The 20,320-nt window shown below is 45.0% G+C and overlaps 1 protein-coding gene across 1 annotated transcript in view; it reads left to right on the top strand.

The window, feature by feature from the left end:
• TIA1 (TIA1 cytotoxic granule associated RNA binding protein) overlaps positions 1-19,374 on the top strand; it is a 36,533-nt gene extending 17,159 nt beyond the window's left edge. The window contains exons 3-13 of the mRNA XM_069766540.1: positions 4,921-5,019; positions 5,107-5,161; positions 5,493-5,525; positions 10,881-10,968; positions 11,837-11,912; positions 12,454-12,562; positions 12,859-12,954; positions 13,035-13,119; positions 13,846-13,969; positions 16,508-16,653; positions 18,435-19,374. Coding sequence (XP_069622641.1) covers positions 4,921-5,019; positions 5,107-5,161; positions 5,493-5,525; positions 10,881-10,968; positions 11,837-11,912; positions 12,454-12,562; positions 12,859-12,954; positions 13,035-13,119; positions 13,846-13,969; positions 16,508-16,653; positions 18,435-18,561 — 1,038 coding nt within the window. The 3' untranslated portion in view covers positions 18,562-19,374. The remainder of the gene's footprint in view (positions 1-4,920; positions 5,020-5,106; positions 5,162-5,492; positions 5,526-10,880; positions 10,969-11,836; positions 11,913-12,453; positions 12,563-12,858; positions 12,955-13,034; positions 13,120-13,845; positions 13,970-16,507; positions 16,654-18,434) is intronic.
• The last annotated feature ends 946 nt before the right edge of the window (positions 19,375-20,320 follow it).

Raw genomic sequence — 20,320 nt, 5'->3', positions numbered from 1 at the left:
CCTAAACAGTAGAAAACCCCCACAAGTGACCCCATTTTGGAAACTAGACCCCCCAAGGAACTTATCTAGATATGTGGTGAGCACTTTGAACCCCCAAGTGCTTCACAGACGTTTACAACGCAGAGCCGTGAAAATAAAAAATCTTTTCTTTCCTCAAAAATGATGTTTTAGCAAGCAATTTTTTATTTTCTCAAGGGTAACAGGAGAAATTGGACCCCAGTAATTGTTGCCCAGTTTGTCCTGAGTACGCTGATACCCCATATGTGGGGGTAAACCACTGTTTGGGCACATGTCGGGGCTCGGAAGTCAAGTAGTGACGTTTTGAAATGCAGACTTTGATGGAATGGTCTGCGGGCGTCACGTTGCGTTTGCAGAGCCCCTGGTGTGCCTAAACAGTAGAAAACCCCCACAAGTGACCCCATTTTGGAAACTAGACCCCCCAAGGAACTTATCTAGATATGTGGTGAGCACTTTGAACCCCCAAGTGCTTCACAGACGTTTACAACGCAGAGCCGTGAAAATAAAAAATCATTTTTCTTTCCTCAAAAATGATGTTTTAGCAAGCAATTTTTTATTTTCTCAAGGGTAACAGGAGAAATTGGACCCCAGTAATTGTTGCCCAGTTTGTCCTGAGTACACTGATACCCCATATGTGGGGGTAAACCACTGTTTGGGCACACGTCGGGGCTCGGAAGGGAAGGAGCACCATTTGACTTTTTGAATAAAAGATTGGCTGGAATCAATGGTGGCGCCATGTTGCGTTTGGAGACCCCCTGATGTGCCTAAACAGTGGAAACCCCTCAATTCTAACGCCAACACACCCCTAACCCTTACCCCAACTGTAGCCGTAACCCTAACCACAACCCTAACCGCAACACACCCCTAACCACAACCCTAACCCCAACACACCCCTAACCCTAACCACAACCCTAATTCCAACCCAACCCTAACCCTAAGGCTATGTACCCACGTTGCGGATTCGTGTGAGATTTTTCCGCACCATTTTTGAAAAATCCGCGGGTAAAAGGCACTGCGTTTTACCTGCGGATTTACTGCGGATTTCACCTGCGGATTCCTATTGAGGAATAGGTGTAAAACGCTGCGGAATCCACACAAAGAATTGACATGCTGCGGAAAATACAACGCAGCGTTTCCGTGCGGTATTTTCCGCACCATGGGCACAGCGGATTTGGTTTTCCATAGGTTTACATGGTACTGTAAACCTGATGGAACACTGCTGCGGATCCGCAGCGGCCAATCCGCTGCGGATCCGCAGCCAAATCCGCACCGTGTGCACATAGCCTAATTCTAAAGGTATGTGCACACGCTTCGGAAAACGCTGCGGATCCGCAGCAGTTTCCCATGAGTTTACATTTCAATGTAAACCTATGGGAAACAAAAATCGCTGTACACATGCTGCAGAAAAACTGCACGGAAACGCAGCGGTTTACATTCCGCAGCATGTCACTTCTTTCTGCGGATTCCACAGCGGTTTTACAACTGCTCCAATAGAAAATCGCAGTTGTAAAACCGCAGTGAAATGCGCAGAAAAACCGCGGTAAATCTGCCATAAATCCGCAGCGGTTTAGCACTGCGGATTTATCAAATCCGCTGCGGAAAAATCCGCAGAGGACCAGAATACGTGTGCACCTACCCCTACCCCTACCCCTAACCCTACCCCTACCCCTAACCCTAACCCTCACCCTAACCCTAACCCTCACCCTAGTTCTAACTCCAACCTTAGTGAAAAAAAAAAAAAATTCTTTATTTTATTATTGTCCCTATCTATGGGGGACAAATGGGGGGGGGTCATTTACTGTTTTTTTATTTTGACCACTGTGATAGATTATATCACAGTGATCAAAATTCACATTGGAACGAATCTGCCGGCCGGCAGATTCGGCGGGCGCACTGCGCATGCGCCCGCCATTTTGGAACATGGCGGCGCCCGGGGAAGAAGACGGACGGACCCCGCCAGGATCGGTAAGTATAAGGGGGGAGATCAGGGCACAGGGGGGGGAGATCAGGGCACGGGGGGGCGTCGGAGCACGGGGGGGGGGAGGGATCGGAGCATGGGGGAGAGTGATCGGTGTGCGGGCGGGTGGATCGGTGTGCAGGGGGGGTGGATCGGTGTGCAGGGGGGTGGATCGGAGCACGGGGGGGGATCGGAGTGCGGGGGGGTTTGATTGGAGCACGGGGGGGTGTGATTGGAGCACGGGGGGGAGCGGACAGGAGGACGGGGGAGCGGAGCACAGGACGGAGGGGAGCGGGCCACAGATCGGGGGGCTGGAGGGGCGATCGGTGGGGTGGGGTGGGGGCACATTAGTATTTCCAGCCATGGCCGATGATATTGCATCATCGGCCATGGCTGGATTGTAATATTTCACCATTTTTTTAGGTGAAATATTACAAATCGCTCTGATTGGCAGTTTCACTTTCAACAGCCAATCAGAGCGATCGTAGCCACGAGGGGGTGAAGCCACCCCCCCTGGGCTAAACTACCACTCCCCCTGTCCTTGCAGATCGGGTGAAATGGGAGTTAACCCTTTCACCCGATCTGCAGGGACGCGATCTTTCTGTGACACAGCATATGCGTCACAGGTCGGATTGGCACCGACTTTCATGACGCATACGCTGTGTCACAGGTCGGGAAGGGGTTAACTGGAGATAAGACACCTGAGCCAAGGGCCCGTGACCAGCATTGTGTAAACGGCGGCTCCCCCTGTGGATCCACGTGCAGCAGGTTACATGGGTATCATTGTGCACAACTCGCCCAGGGGAAAACATAGATGGCTGTTAAGTGCTGCTCCCCAACATATTGGTTTTTGGGCCAAATTGCCGAATTTTTTGACATTTCTTTGACTTTCATTTGACTCTTAAGTTCTCTCATTACTGGCCATGTTTTTCAGTGATGCTTGGCACTGTGAGCTCTGAGATTAGTGGCCACATCCAGCAGCTCTCCGGGTACTTGTATAGCAATTCTCTGCTCTAGGTTACTGTCATGAATCCACACCGCTGCCACCAGTTTGTCACGATTCACAATGTGACCGTCACCCCTACGTCACGGATCGGGGTGACTTTAGGCCAACAGACGGCTATCACATGTGCAGGGGGGCTTATCTTAGTTATCCCTCCACTGCTACAATGTGATGATAAAACACACACAAGGCTATTGACCTCTTAGTTTACAGCAGGGGCTTATTTTAGGTATCCCACTGCTCTTCAATATACCACGAACTGCAGGGATTTATGTATATCCCGCTTACAGTTCCACTTGAAACTTGCAGCTCTCTGGCGCCCCCCTTACCCTTAGGTCAGACTAGGTACTGCACCTGGGATAATTAGTCGCCAGAAAGGCTGCCTGCTATGTACTGGCTATTGGGCACGCTGCAGCGAGGTGATATAAATGCTCCCGCTCAGGCAGGAACAATAATTATCAACGCCGCAGTCGCTACAACGACTCCCAACTAGCCAGTACAAAGGTATGCTGCCACCAGCTTCGAGTAAACGGGTCCGAAGCTAACCCAAAATAGTAGCGTAATTCCCTTCAGAAGACTTAGGGTACGTTTTAGAGCAGAAGAACGAATCTAGTATTAAATATTATACTCCATCAAAGGTTTAAGGCAGTGTTTATAAAAAGTTATATAAAGATGTTACAATATGAGACAATTGAAAATATGTACAAAGGTAATTATAAAAAAAACAGGGATTACATGAGAAATCAACACTTACATGTGTTCAGAGCATTGCAGGCAACCAGGCTAGTTCCCATATGTCCCAATGCATCAGGAGGACTGGCAGTCAGGCTCCTCAGGTCAAAACTAACTGCTGGGGCCTGGCAGAAACTTATAAACCGCAGCCCGTGACATCACCCAATAGGGCTGGTTTACCCTGACCCTCCTCTCTCTTCAGTCTTTGTAAATTTCACACAAGTTTGTCTAATGCCTGTATCTCCGCTTCAGAACATGTCAGAAACATAACACACCCAGCATTCATCTTGTATTAAGATTTGCTCTCTATAGATACTAAATTCAGGCTAGTAGGGACACTCAGTTTCAGAGAAATCCGTACTCTGTCCCTGTTGGACTTGGAGGCTCCTGCTTACAGTGGCGGCCAGATCCGCCGATGGACGTTAGCAATATGTATTTATTATTCTCCTAGCCCAAGTCGGTGGCCCAGAATCTTATCATATTAGAACAAAGACCCTCATGGATTTTGGAGAACTTCTATCCCAGTCCTAGCTAGAACAGATGGGAGGGGGGCGAGTAAGTTGCTCCTAGCCTGGAATTTATGGCCAGAGCAATAAAACCTTTTCTACACACACATCTCAGAAACACAGAGGGAAGGGAGGGTTTTTTAGCCCGCAGCATGGGTCTGACAGGCAAACTCCAAAATCATATTATATTTCATACAATCTTGTGACAGTTACTGATCAGGAACCCTCTTGTGTACTCCGCAGGGAGCTCTCCAAACACTCCTGATCTTTTCCTGTTATCCATCTGCAAAGGGTCATGTCCTACACCTCGAGCCTCCACAGAATCGGGGGCCATTATTAAGCTTGCTATAACTATATTTACTGGTATAGTTGTCGTGCTGGAGCTGATGCTGGAAGATTGTGGTAGGCTCTCCTTACAGAAGCGGTCAAGAACTTACATTGATGGTCAATCCCTTTCACTTCAATGGCGGCTGAACTGCAGGCCTGAAAATGCCCACTACGCAGTGTAGGGGGGCAGAGGTGTTCCGCTCTGTGTACCACCAGCCACCACAGTAGCAGAGACACTTGGGTCAGACCCCCTTCGAGGTGATATTGATGGCAGCTAAGTCCTGGTGGACCCCTTTAATCATGCGTCATGCCACTCTGTGAACACTGCGGTTTTCTATGGTTTCCGCTTCTAATGTTTTTCTTTACTTACTCCACAGACTGCTGGTAACGACCCTTACTGTTTTGTGGAGTTCTTTGAGCACCGCCATGCTGCTGCATCTCTAGCTGCTATGAACGGTCGCAAAATAATGGGCAAGGTAAACTCAATATATCTATAATATTTCTCCTACAGATACATTATTTTCTGATGATCCCTATTTTCTGTATTCCTCTCCTTCCCATAGGAAGTCAAAGTCAACTGGGCAACCACTCCTAGCAGCCAGAAGAAAGACGCAAATAGTAAGTTTCCCTCCGCTCGTCTACCTGCCGTAGATTATTACCGTAGCAAGTAAAAGTAGCTATCGAAGAACTGTCATTTATTAGCGCAATACTTTGATAATGATTAGATCAGCGTTTCTCAACCCAAACATAGTAGTACTGTGTCTACGGAACGTCCTGGGTAGTCATTCCTAGCTTCATTGACTTTATTGAAAGAAGAAAAAAAAAGAAAGGAACAGAATGGAGGCACTTGATAGAAAACAAGAGGGTTGAGAAACGCTGCCGTAGATGACTTGTTTTGTCGTGTTTGTGCTATAATATATTTAAGAACAAATCTAATCTTTGTCATCAGGTAGTTCGGTTGTCAGCGCACTGCGTTCTCAAGGTAATTGTGTCTTCTTACAGATAAAAATTCAGTCTTTTTCGGGTGACCAGCAAAAGTCAGGCTTCCTTTCCACTCCTCTCTTCTGCCATCACCCACCCGAGCTGCTTTCTTCTCAGTTACTTGGGCAGCAGCGGGATCATTGAGTACGTTCAGTGGACCCCGCCAGTCCTGTAACCCTAGCTTACACTGCCATAACATTGGTGTCTCTGGATTATTAATCTACGTGTGGTGCCATATTACACCGCAGTTGTGGAGCGTCTATGGAAAGAGCAGGTGTTCACGTGCTCCTCTAACCTATGGAGGCTATGGGGTGCTGTAAGGAGCCAGGAGGCGCAATTCCTAATTCATGAATAAAGCCTGTCCTTGAAGCAGAAGGTATTGTCATGCTGATTTTATATTTCTCAATTCTATTTTGAGCAATATCAATTTTCTGCTGTGTATGAGCATTCATTCCCCGTGAAGGCAGGACATGGGAATCTGATTTCAGTGACTGCAAGAACAGAGGGGAAAGACTATAATCTAATAATTAACGCACTAATACTGAAGCAGATGAGCATGTCCTGGGGGTTTACCTGAAATGAAGCGCTACCTTTGGAGCCACTTCAATGTATTAAGGAGGTAAATTATTTATTACAAAGCGCCCTTAATTCCAGGACGCTGTACATATGAGAAAAGGTGAAGATGCCTCAGTTACCATGCAGGGAAAACTAGCTTATAGGGCATTTCTCACCTTTTAAAGATAGCACTCTCAATAATTGTTTTTTTTTAATTTGCTAAACCTCTGTAAATGTGTGTACGTGTGTTAATTTACTCACCGATCTGTCTTCCCTGGTTTACAGCGCTGCTCCTCTTCTTTCTTTCTGACTTGCCGGTTCACGTGTGAGCCGGATGTCGCTTTTACGGTGTAAGTCTGTGATGGATCAGATCGAGGTTTCATTGTAAAATAGACTTCTGGCTCGCACATAGATCAGTGAGCCGGCCAGTCAGAATTAAAGAAGTGGACCGAAGAAGCGCTGAAAAAACGGCGAGGCTGTGATTGGTGAGCATATTAACCCCTTTCTGACCTCGGACGGGATAGTACGTCCAAGGTCAGATCCCCTGCTTTGATGCAAGCTCCGGCGGTCAAAGCTGGGCCATGTCAGCTGTTTTGTACAGCTGACATGTGCCCGCAATAGCGGCGAGTGGAATCGCGATCCACCTCATGCTATTAACTAGTTAAATGCCGCTGTCAAACGCTGACAGCGGCATTTAACTAGCGCTTCCGACCACCGGGCCGGAAATGAGCTCATCGCAGACCCCCATCATGTGATCAGGGGTCAGCTATGCGTTGGCAAGACAACCAGAGGTCTATTGAAGACCTCTATGGTTGTTGATGCCGGATTGATGTGAGCGCCACCCTGTGGTCGGCCCTCATAGCAGTGCTGTAATTTAGCTACATAAAGGCGATCTGAGCATCGCTCCAATGTAGCTGAGCCGATCAAGTTGTGCCAGCTTCTAGTCTCCCATGGGAGGCTATTGAAGCATGGCAAAAGTAAAAAAATTAAAATATGAAAAAAAATATAAGTTTAAATCACCCCCCCTTTCGCCCCATTCTAAATAAAACAAGAAAAAAATCAAATATACACATATTTGGTATCGCCGCGTTCAGAATCGCCCGATCTATCAATTAAAAAAAAGGATTAACCTGATTACTAAAGGCGTAGCGAGAAAAAAATTTGAAGTGCCAGTTGTTTTTTTTGGTCGCCGCGACATTGCATTAAAATGTAATAATGGGCGATCAAAAGAAGGTATCTGCACCAAAATGGTATCAATAAAAACTTTAGCTCGGCACGCAAAAAATAAGCTCTCACCCGACCCCAGATCACGAAAAATGGAGACGCTACGGGTACCAGAAAGTTGCGCAATTTTAAAAAAAAAATTTTAAGCAAAGATTGGAACTTTTTGTCACCACTTAGATAAAAAAGAACGTAGACATGTTTGGTGTCTATGAACTCGTAAAGACCTGGAGAATCATAATGGCAGGTCAGATTTAGCATTTAGTGAACCTAGCAAAAAAAGCCAAACAAAAAAACAAGTGTGGGATTGCACTTTTTGCAATTTCACCACACTTGCAATTTTTTTCCCGTTTTCTAGTACATGACATGCTAAAACCAATCATGTAGTTCAAAAGTACAACTCGGCCCGCAAAATATAAGCCCTCACATATGGCCATATTTACGGAAAAATAAAAAAGTTATGGCTCTGAGAAGGAGGGGAGCAAAACCGAAAAAAGCTGGGCTCTTGAAGGGGTTAAGGGTATGTGCACATGTTGCGGCTTCAATTGCGGATTTTTCCGCAGAATCTGCAGGTAAAATGACCTGCATTTTACGTGCGGATTTTGCGTAGATTTTGTGCGGATTTCGCCTGCGGTTTTACACCTGCGGATTCCTATAATGGAACAGGTGTAAAATGCTGCGGATTCCGCACAAAGAATTGCCCTGCTGCGGAAAATACACCGTTGCATTTCTGCACGTTTTTTTCCACTGCATGGGCACAGCGGATTTGGTTTACATGGTACTGTACAACGCATGAAAAACTGCTGTAAATATGCAGCAAAATCCGCAACGTGTGCACAGACCTTAACACTCTTACATTACATTACATACACATTTACACTGGTTTAGTTAAGAAAAAAATATTAGCAGTGCTCGTTTAAAGTGAACCTGTCATTAGGATTGTGCACAGTAGTCTACAGACAGTGTCAGGTCGGCGCCGTTATACTGGTTACAATGATACCTGGGTGATGAAATCCGTCTTGTGGTTGTTGTTTAATCTTTATTTTCAGTTTGTAGTTAATGAGATGCTCGTGCCCTAAGGTGGGTTTGGGGTATGTGGTGCTCTGACTATATATTCATAATGCAGACTGCTGACTGGTCACTGATACCTCACTGACCCGCCTCCTAGTTTGCATAATGACATGCTGAATTAAAAAAAAAAAAAACCTCTGCAGACAAGTGCCGGCGTGGCCCCTGCGCAGCAGCATAATCGCATGGTTACTGTGCACTTAATCCTTTTTTTTCCCGATCCGATAGCTGCTGCTGCGCAGAAAGAATGTCCTCCACCAAGATGGCTGCACATGCACAGTAGCAGCTCTCGGAGATCGCCAACAGCTGGTGTTGCGCTTGTGCGGGCGGCGCCTTCTTAGGGGAGGACATTTTTTTCTTTTCGTCTCCAGCAAGATTGCACAACAGCAGATGCCGGATCTATACAAGCCAATAGCTGCTACTGTGCAGGCACCATTTTCAAAATGACTTTTCTTTTTTTCCTTTTTTTTCCTCGCTCAAGTAAATCTGAAAAAAGGGATTTAGGCCGGGTTCACATTGCGTTAAACAGCAGCCCGTTCAACACATACGTGAACGGGCCGCTGACTCAAGTGCCGACATTCTCCATTGCGCTAGCGCAGATAGAGCATCTGCTAGCTCTATCTGTGCTAGCAGTGACTGACCCGGAAACGCTGCAGCCCGCGTCTCAGGGTCCGTCACTCAATGATGGCACATCCCTAGCGCACGCCCATTGTGGCGTGCGATAGCGATGCGTCCAACATTGGAGTTAATGGCGGCTTAACGGACTACATTACACCGCGTTTATGCTGCGGTGTAACGTAGTCCGTCTAACGGACGCCCATAACGCAGTGTGAACCCGGCCAAAGTGCACAGTGACTATGCAATTATGCTGCAGCGCAGGGGCCACGGCCGGCACCTGTCTGCAGAAGCGTTTTTTTTTTTGTTTTTTTTTATAGTCGATATATGATAGTATTCATTAGGCAAACTAGGGGGCCGGTCAGTGATCACCCACCTATCAGCAGTCTACATTATGAATACCTAATCAGAGTACCATATGAAGACCCCCCCCACAGGCCGACACGGAGCACAAGAAAATCATAAACTGGAAATAAAGATTACAGAACAACCATAAAACGGATATAATCAACCAAGGTATCATTTTATTCAGTATAATGGCGCCGACCTGACACTGTCTGTAGGTTACTGAGCACAATCCTGCTGACGGGTTCCCTTTAATCAGGAAGATCTGTCACCATGTTTTTGCTAGTTCATCTGAGAGCAGCATAATGTAGGAAAAAGAGACCCTGATTCCAGCAATGTGTCACTTAGATGACTGGGTGCAGCAGTTGTGACACAGAGCTCTTAGATGTAGCATGCAGCAGAGTTCCGCCCACACCAGGCTCTGTATGTACATAGTCTGTAGACAGTGAGCTGCTTATTACAGGAAAGGGCGGAGTCTGACGACTTGGCACTAGTCACAGCAATGATCATGACCTAGTGATAAACCCTTCATAGTAAGTAAAGAGCACACGGCCTGATAAGTGACACATCCTTGAATTCAGTGTTTTAACCCCTGCATCAATCAGTCGTCAGATTACATAGCAATAACCTGCTGACAGATTCCCTTTAAATGTTATATTTCTTGGTGTATCATGAAAACGTAGCATTGTTTCCATGTGCTTGATCAGCGCTGACCTATCCTGGGATAGATGTTTATCACCCGGTGACCCCAGAGCAGTCTCACCTCTGGCCAGATGTAAGCCATGTATGGCGCAGAAGACAACAGCTGTCACCCTAAATCAGTAATCCGTAAATGGGGGATCCTGCCCTCCATACACTCTCCGCTCCAGCGGTGGCTGGATATATGCCATCTGAATGTGGGGGTGCCATGTCTGACCCCTATCCTACGAAGAGTGGAAAATGCTTTCCCTTTATTGGTCCAGTGAATTGCTGGTTAGTAGCCTTGGGAGAATGAATTATTGCTGAATACAATAACCATCGGGCTGTCGTATTACTTCTCTGCGTCTGACTTGCCGGCACTGTAGATGGTAATGCTCAGTAGTCATCTGTCCCCATGTTCATTCCTTCTGCTCCGAGGTGCAGCCATCAGAACACTTGGCGTCCTTCATCCTGGCACTTGCAGCACCATTACTATGACATGGCTTTTAGTCTTGATCCGTGACCCTTCGTCCTTCCGCAGACCTCTATAGCGGACATTGCTCTGCCACTGTGTAGCACACACCTGTACTTCGGGGCCGTACCCGCCTTTCCCTCTCCTATCTCTTGTCCTCCTTGTAACAACTTGTATTGGGGCATTGGTTAGTAAGATGAGATAAATCTGGTATCTAATTTGGGGCTAATATCTTTATTTTTGCCGGTTCTCCTGCCGGCTCTGCTAAATCCTCACTTTGTGTCATACTGTAGTGTTACTGCCGCTCAGAGATCAGCTGAATAGATGTCATTTATCAGACTTGTAAATGTGAAACTGTTGTTTTCCCCTTTCACCCTGTTCCCATCTCCTTCTCCCAACAAGATCATTTCCATGTTTTTGTTGGTGATTTGAGCCCCGAGATAACAACCGATGACATAAAAGCTGCCTTTGGACCCTTTGGGAGAATATCGTAAGTAACAACCCCCGAACCCAGCCTCTTCAGCCTTTACTGTGTAACTTGAATGTCCTCTAGCTTACATACTGCGTTCTCCAAACCTCTCTGAAAAATAATTTTCACTATTGCATTTTTTTTCTTTTCTTACTGTTAACTGGCTTTTAATATTTAATTTCTCAAAATTTACAGCTGGCCACAGACCAAAAAGGGGGTTAACGCATTGACCTGAGAATTCAGTTAACAGGCCACGTATGCCCTTTTTTTTCATTCCTATTTTTTTTACATACATATTATATATAATATATCATTTTTCCTAGTTTCCGTTTTATTATTTCCATTGAGTAATTTTAGAATATGTTTGCGATGAGCAGGATGAAAATTGCATGGTTTAGCTTTTTCACAGCTGGGGTGGTCTGCAGAGCACCATTGTTGCAGGTCTCTTCTGCACTGAAAGAGATAACATAGAAGTCATGTGACTCCGGAGGTGTATAAACTAGTCTTAAAATAAGACCCGATTTTCAGCCGCTTGCTTTAGCCCATGCTTGATGTGGAAGTAGCCATGTTGTGAGTGGGAGCAGCTGTAGTATGTGTCCATGTGTCCTTAGACCTGGTTGATTTGCATGTACACCTGATTTAGTGTCATTGATCCCCCTCCTCTTGCTTTAGTTAGAAGTGTTTAGTCTCCGCTTCCACATAGAGAGAGTTAAAAGGACCGCTTTACCATTTTTCATTTGCCGACACTTCCTTCTTTGGCTACGTCATAAAAGATGGAAGAGTAATTTCAGGGGCACTGTGTGGTCTGTTGTGATTTTGCTTCCCTTTATCTCTATATGTTTCTCTAGTCTTGGTTTCCTCGTTAAATGAAAGTTGTTCTTCATTTCAGAGATGCGCGGGTGGTAAAGGACATGACAACAGGAAAATCTAAGGGCTACGGCTTTGTGTCCTTCTTCAATAAATGGGTATGTTTTCATTTTTATCCAGTTGTCTTGCCATGAGCTGTAAACACTAGGGATGAGAGGACCCTTGGAAGTTCGGCTTCTGGTACCAGAACTGTTACCGGAACCCCATTGAAAACAAGGGGAACCCCAATTTTAGAGTTGGAAAATCCTCTTGCTCGGCCTTCCCTCTCCGCGCCCGGCCTTCCCTCGCCGCGCCCGGCCTTCCCTCGCCGCGCCCGGCCTTCCCTCGCCGCGCCCGGCCTTCCCTCGCCGCGCCCGGCCTTCCCTCGCCGCGCCCGGCCTTCCCTCGCCGCGCCCGGCCTTCCCTCGCCGCGCCCGGCCTTCCCTCGCCGCGCCCGGCCTTCCCTCGCCGCGCCCGGCCTTCCCTCGCCGCGCCCGGCCTTCCCTCGCCGCGCCCGGCCTTCCCTCGCCGCGCCCGGCCTTCCCTCGCCGCGCCCGGCCTTCCCTCGCCGCGCCCGACCTTCCCTCAGAACTCTTACTTTCAGGTTCACTCATCTCTAGTAGACAGTCATTATCACCCTTTTTTTCATTATGTCCACAGGATGCAGAAAATGCCATTGCACAAATGGGAGGGCAGTGGCTTGGAGGTCGACAGATAAGAACTAACTGGGCCACAAGAAAACCACCAGCTCCAAAGAGCACCTATGAATGTAAGTGCCGTGTGGAGACTGCACGGGGCGTGGATTAAAATCTGAGGCATATTACAGTACTAGCATTTTGTAGCAAAACTAGACTGGTTTGGTTTTTGTAGTCTGGTCTCTGGTCAGATCTTCAAGTTATATTTTCTCTGCAATGCTGGGTTGTTTCAGAGGTTAATATACCTGACTGAAATCCCGCAGCCAGGCAACCGGTACAAGCTGCATACAGTTGGGGCACCATGAATCGCCTGCCATGTTCCTTTTAATTCTGTGTAAAACAAAACCATAAATTCCGGCTTCCCTTTCAGCCAATACAAAACAGTTGTCCTATGAAGAAGTGGTGAACCAGTCCAGCCCGAGCAACTGCACCGTGTACTGTGGAGGCGTCACATCCGGGTTAACAGGTAGGCGCCCTGCACTTGATTGCTAATCTGTGGGCTCTGTGCAGGAGGGTCATGCATCTAACCTTATGTCCCTGTCCTAGAACAACTCATGCGTCAGACCTTCTCTCCTTTCGGCCAAATAATGGAGGTCCGTGTCTTCCCAGATAAAGGGTACTCGTTTGTACGGTAAGTTCAGACGATTATTTTTTAAGCTGAATTTAAAGCAAAATATGACATTTACTTATCAGTTCAGTTGCTGTTTCTTGCTGCTTGCCATTTCAGGATACAAACGTTCTGACTATTGGAGATTGGGGAAGTCAGTCTGTGTTTTGATGGAGTGTTGGCAAAAAACCTTTTAATTCTGAATTTGACTGGTTTTAGTAATTGTCTACATCTTACATTGTGGTGTCACAAGAATCTATACACATGGAAATATCAGATTATCATACATGGGTATAATCTACAGACTCTTGTGACTTAGTTTGTGCATTTTCTGGTCTGTAGTTGATATTGGAAACATTCAACAATCTTGGCAACACACAACACACTTTAATGCTGTTAATTTTCCCTCCATCAGATTATTGTATAGTGCCTGGTATAGGTGACACCCCATGAGGCAAACCCCCAGTACTGTCATATTGTCTGCCTAGTTGAAGACTAGACCTTCAATTTTAAAATGGCCTTTACAGGGGTAATCTGCCGCTGCTTATTTACTGGTGGTGACCCGGGCTGATGACTTCGGGTCTGCAGTTATCTGCTGGCACCACCTCATCTGGGGACAATCCACCCTTTTAATCTTCTTCAAAGCCAACCATATGTTAAAAAGCAAAATGAATCATGAGTTTTTTGTTGTTTTTGTCATACTAGTCACACAGAATACCGGGTGTAATTAAGCAAATCTTGTGTCTATAGGTTTAATGCTCATGAAAGTGCAGCTCATGCTATAGTCAGTGTGAATGGGACCACCATTGAAGGTCACGTGGTAAAATGTTACTGGGGCAAAGAGACGCCCGACATGCTGAATACTGTGCAACAGGTAAGATATTCTCTGTTATGTGACTGTCGTGTACGGGGCATGTGAGTAACCAGTGGCATGGCACCGTATACAGACTGACGGCTGAACACCTCTGTAGACTTGGTCACAGTGCGACAGATTTAGAAGCGTTGATCCTGAAATGTAAATCCGAGCACACGGATGAGACCGACCCGCTCACTGACACCTGGACCTGCTCCAGGACTATGACCTGTTGGGCTGCATTCACACATCCAGTAATCAGCCATTAGACGCAGATCCAGCACCAATCCATTATCTTTGCAGACACAACTTTTTTGTAAAAAGCGGATTGCGACCGAATCTGTTTCTTTAACATTGAAGTCTATGGATCAGTTTCATTCAGATGATTACTGGACATGTGAAGTGTCAGGTAACCATCCATTCTAAGCAAAAATCGCATCTGTTACAGATGGAAGGGAAAAAAAGGGTGTCTATTTAATGTTGTTTTCCATAGAATTAATGGTGCTATACAAAAAAATAAGAATAGACTTCAATGTTTAAAAAAAAAAAAAATTCAGTCGCAATCTTTTTTTTTTTTGTCCGCTTAAAAAAACTAAGTTGACTCTGCACAACTTTTATGTTAGAGTTGCTGCTGGACCATTATAACGGATGGTTTCTGGACATGTGAACGTAGTCTTACATGGGCACTGTCCTGTAAGTCTCACTCCTGGCATCGCCCCAATCTACCTCCCTTCGATAACAAACCTGTTTTACTGCATTGACATTTCGTTAGTGTCTATGGTTAGCCAATAAAGATGGCACACCTACCATTAATTAGTCATTTTTTTGACAAAGTATTATAGAAGCCCTCCCACCTACTGTACTTTTATTCCTTAGAGTGACTCCTTCATACCAAGTTCAGGCGCTCAGTTCTTTGTCTTTATGGCATGGGCAAATATTTAAAATGCACCTTCCCACCTGCTTGGTTTCCCTCCATCTCCACCCTTCTCTGGCTCTATGAAGCGAGAGCTGTCAATCTAAGAGGGGAGGTGTAGATTTAGGGAAAACAAGCAGGTGGGAAGGTTTGTATAAATGATTGGCCGCACCGAGTGGCGGGACTTAGTTTGAGCAGTCATTTCTTAATCCTCGTGTAGTTGTATTACAAAGCTTGCCCATTTCCAGTGTGGCCCTTGTCCTCTTCTGACTCGTGTGACTTCAGTCCTTTCTCGGTGGATCACTCAGTGGGTTATGTGTAGGCCAGAAGTCACTTCTATAATGTCACTCTATAGAGGCTCGTTCTGAGGCTCCATCCATAATTCGCACTGACCCCACACTGGTCCCTGTCTGGACTCAAAGATGAGGAGTGCAGGGAACCAACAATTGCTAAGTATTTTAATGCAACCACACATGTTTACAAAGGTTTGTAGGGAGGGCCACTAACTGTAAGGTAATTTCCCATTGTGTTCCGTTATTGGGCCACGTTCACACTATCCGTATTTGGTCAGTATTTTATATCCGTAATTGTAAGCCAAAACCAGGAGTGGAACAATCAGAGGAAAAGTTTTGGCTTACAAATACTGAATATGTGAAGGTGGCCTTAAAGGGCATCTGTCACCACATTTGACCTATCTAAACTATTAATTAGGGCTATATGGGTTATAGAATGTTGAAATCAGTCCTACCTGTGTGTTTCATATCAGATGCCTTGTTGTGGATAAATCCTCGTTTATCACTTTATGTAAGGACACTGCCTGGAAGATAACTCTGCCTCCAGAGCTTGTTTTACATGAAGAAGGAGTTACCATGTAAACTCAGAGCTGATCTCACTGCAGAGCTGTGTGTGATTGACTGACACATCTGCAGGTTCCTCTCGGCTTCAAAATAGTAAAAGTCCAAAACAGCGCTCAGAAACTAGTCGCTATGCTACCAATGGTATAGAAAATCCGCAAGGAAAAAAGAAAATTTCTTGCGAATTAGCTATACCGCTAGTGGCATAGCAACTGGTTTCTGAGTGCCGTTTTGGACTCTTTACCCACCCCCACCCCCCTAATTTTTACTTCTTGACAATAGGTGGTGGTTGTCACCCAAACAGGCAGCTAGATCCCCCAAAGAACCTTGTGTCTATCGCCAGTCGACAATATATATATTGTAATACAGCAGATCTAGGAGCTGCAGCAAATGTGTTTGCAAGAAAACTAAGTTCAGTTCTCCCATCCTGTGTTAGTTACTTGTCTCACACTGGTAATGTCTCCTTTTTATATATAAAGTAATCTCTGGAGGCAGATTCTCCTGCAGGTCATTGTCCGGCCCATGGATATTAACCGTTCATTCACATATAAGAAAAACATGAATTTCTCTAGAATAAGACATCAGATTGCAGATATCAAGGTCTAATTTATTCACCTTCCTACGACCTTCATATTAATATAAATGGCTTAGGGGGTTTATCCTACTGACCGATTCCATTTAACCAGTTTTTCTTGCATGCAGGATTACCTAGATTTATGGACCATCTATTGTTAAATTAATTTACTATGTTCTGCTTTTCTCAAACTTTTTTTTTTTTTTTTTGTTCCTCAGCAAAGCCAAATTAGCTTTCCTCCTCCCTATGGACAGTGGGGGCAGTGGTATGGTGGTACCCAGCAAATAGGCCAGTATATGCCCAATGGTTGGCAGGTACCTGCTTATGGAGTATATGGCCAAGCATGGAATCAGCAGGGATTTAGGTAAGTGATTGTGTGATAGCATCTGTGAACGGCTGCTGTGCATTTACTCTGCAGGAATATCCAGTTCCATGCGGCCAGTAAGCAGCCAACTAAGGCTTATATGCACATGGCGTCTTTCAGGAAGATTCCTTTTGGAATCCATCTGAATGAGAGCCGCTAAAGTGCACATGGTACATCTTAACTACTTCAGGGTTTCCACACGTGACATGTCCAATCCATACAAGCTGAAGACACCCGCTTTTTATATAGTTGTGGCCAAAAGTATTGACACCCCTGCAATTCTGTCAGATAATACTCAGTTTCTTCCTGAAAATGATTGCAATCACAAATTCTTTATTATCTTCATTTAATTTGTCTGTTTTCAAAATGTTTATTGAAGTATTTTTAAAGTGGTTATTACCACCTTATAATGTAGTGGCCTAATGCTGTATCTGGGACCCCACTGGTCCTGAGAATGAACAGCAGCAACACTGCTTTTACAGGCTGCCTACCGATGACCTGAGCACTGCTGTACAGGTGAAACTGGGTTAAAGGGTTGGTCATGTCGTGCTTCTTCAGAAGCTTAAAGCTCCCTAGTCAGAGAGTTTTCACTGGGGAGCGTGTACTTCTTCTCCCTGTATGATGTGGCCCAATCATAAGCCGGCAGCAACACACTAGAGAAAGAGCACGTTGCCCAATAACTTAGGTTTCTCAGTGTGTGAGATGTAATGATATAATCCTGGACTAACCTCATACATGATTTAAAAAGTGCACTAGTAGCACTGTCAGCTCTGCCTTCCCACCCCATGAAACTGATTGCCTGGAATGTCATTATCACACTTATGTCTGTTGTGCTAAGGGAAACTTGAAATCACTTTGCAGTGAGAACGTCGCAAGTTGCGCCTGTGTGAGATGTAAGAATACCCAGTTCTGTACTTATTGCAGAATGATTACAAGATGGTTTGAGCCCAACAGACATTATTCTGACTCCTCTCTTGAGAGGCATTCTGGAGATGAAATACAGCAGAGTTGACAGTGCTATGAAAGGAACACCTGATATAAAGGTTTGTAACGTCACAAAGCTAAACTCAGCTGTACTGTCTTTCCCTGTAGAGACCCTATCTGAAAGCTGTGCTCTAATCATCCAGCACTTTCTAATCATGGTGGCATTGCAGCACTGGAGTCCTGGGTTCAAATCTCACCAAGGACAACATCTGCAAGGAGTTTGTATGTTCTCCCCGTGTTTGCGTGGGTTTCCTCCTGGTGCTCCGGTTTGCTCCCACATTCCAAAGACATAGTGATAGGGAATTTATATTGTGAGCCCCATCTGGGACCGCGATGATGTATGCAAACTGCAAAGCGCTGCGGAATATGTTAGCGCAATAGAAAATTAAAGATTATTATTATATGGCGGAGGTTCAACAAAGAGATCAGAGTTTTATCATTACATCTCACACTGAGAAACTTAAGCTATTGGAGGTGTTCTTTCTCTAGTATGGTGCTACCTGCTTATGATTGGTCCACATCACACAGGGAGAAGAAGTACACACCTCCTGTGAAAACTCTAATAACACCCACTTAGACTAAGCAAAAGTTAATGCACTATGTGCAGTGGGCCTCATATAAAGAAACTGTCGACCATTTTTATCCATCGCATCCACACAGATCAATTACTTTCTGCATTCATACGCAAATCCGCTTTCTGTCAGCAAATCCAACACTTTCTGTAACACTTGTTTTCATACATGACGTTTGAATGTGAGTATGTCTTACACTTATATTAAAACTTTTTTTGTTCGCAGTCAAACACCATCATCCGCAACAGCATGGATGGGACCAAATTATGGCGTGCAACCTACCCCCGGTCAGAATGGGACCTTGATCACAAACCAAACAGGCTATCGTATGGCTGGATACCAAACGCAATGAGAGGAAGGACTTCACACGCACCCGGTGGCCCGCTGCGGGCCCAGTTGTTTACTTTGATACCATTCTGTAATCATGTCAGTGCAGATGTCAGAAACAGAATATTTATTAAAACAACAGAAAGTAACATTTTTTTAATCATGACATTATCATCCACCCAATTACAACACAAACTACAAAAAAAAAAAAAAATTCTAGAGATGCTGGATGTTTTGCCAATTTTTGCCTTCCTTTTTCATTATTTTAATTTTTTTTATATGTATATGTAACTGTTACTTAACCCGGTCTCTCTTTGAGGAGAACAGCCAAGCCTTGCTAGCCTACACCTTTTGGCGATAAAAGGGGTTAAGATCCTTTTGAAATAATAAAAAAAAAATACAATGCAGGGATCACTGCCATTTTGGGCAGCAAATTGCACAAAGTCTATTTTCTTTTTTCTTTCACTGAAGTAGTGTGCAGTTTTAGCGTGCATTCCTAGAATGATTTGAGATGTATTATAAATCTAATTGTACAAAATTTGTGACACTGTTTGTGAAGGTTACATTTCTTTTTTTTTTTTTTTCTCAGATGAAGCCTTCGAAAAAAAGATGCTTTCATATTGTTCAGATTGTATACACTGTCTGCAATTCTTGTCCCTTTTTTGTTTACATTCATGTGAATATCGACCATTTTTAATAGGTTCCTTTTTTTTTTCTGTCCGCCTTATAAGTCGAGGGCTTCGATCACTCTCCGATTTGAACATGTAAAACTTTTTCATTAGGAAAACAAAAAATGTGACATGATCTGAGCCTGTATGTGATAAACCAATATCTCTGATATTTCTAATTCCATGGGGGGGTTTGTTTAATTTTTTTTTGTTTGTTTTCTGTCAAGAAGGTGCCTAGGAATTAATCCTTACCGGATTTATTTCTAAAGGATTTTTATCTTCGGCGATAAACAAGACTTATTTGGGAACGGACGGGAAGTATTATATTCCTGTGTAATTAAAAGATTTAAAAAAACAAAAAGCCAAAACCCCGAAACGTGAAATTCTTAATGATCTTGTTGGGTATGTTTGCATCTTTCTTGATTGCTTGAAAAACTCTGGAGGAAAAATATGGCATAATGTCAGTATTCATTGATTATTTATTTATATGGCACCATTGATTCCATGGTGCTGTACATGAGAAGGGGTTACATACGAATTACAGATATCACTTACAGTAAACAAACTAACAATGGCAGACTAATACAGAGGGGCGAGGACCCTGCCCTTGCGGGCTTACATTCTACAGGATGGTGGGGAAGGAGACAATAGGTTGAGGGTTGTAGGAGCTCCGGTGTTGGTGAGGCGGTAGCTTCGGTAGTAGTGAGGAGGCAGCGGGGTCAGTGTAGGGTGTAGGCTTTCCTGAAGAGGTGGGTTTTCAGGTTCCGTCTGAAGGATCCGAATGTGGTTGATAGTCGGATGTGTTGGGGCAAAGAATTCCAGAGGATGGGGGATATTCTGGAGAAGTTTTGGAGGTGGTTGGGTGAGGAGCGGATAAGTGTGGAGGAGAGAAGGAGGTCTTGAGAGGACTGGAGATTACGTGAGGGAAGATATTGGGAGATTAGTTCAGAGATATATGGAGGAGACAGGTTGTGGATGGCTTTGTAGGTCAGTATTAGTAATTTGAACTGGATACGCTGAGGGAATGGGAGCCAGTGAAGAGATTTGCAGAGGGGAAGCGGAGGAGTAGCGAGGAGAGAGATGAATTAGTTGGGCAGCAGAGTTAAGGAAGGACTG

The sequence above is a fragment of the Ranitomeya imitator genome, chromosome 4 (assembly GCF_032444005.1).
Source record: "Ranitomeya imitator isolate aRanImi1 chromosome 4, aRanImi1.pri, whole genome shotgun sequence".
Lineage (NCBI taxonomy): Eukaryota > Metazoa > Chordata > Amphibia > Anura > Dendrobatidae > Ranitomeya > Ranitomeya imitator.
This window is presented reverse-complemented; position numbering and strand designations above follow the sequence as displayed.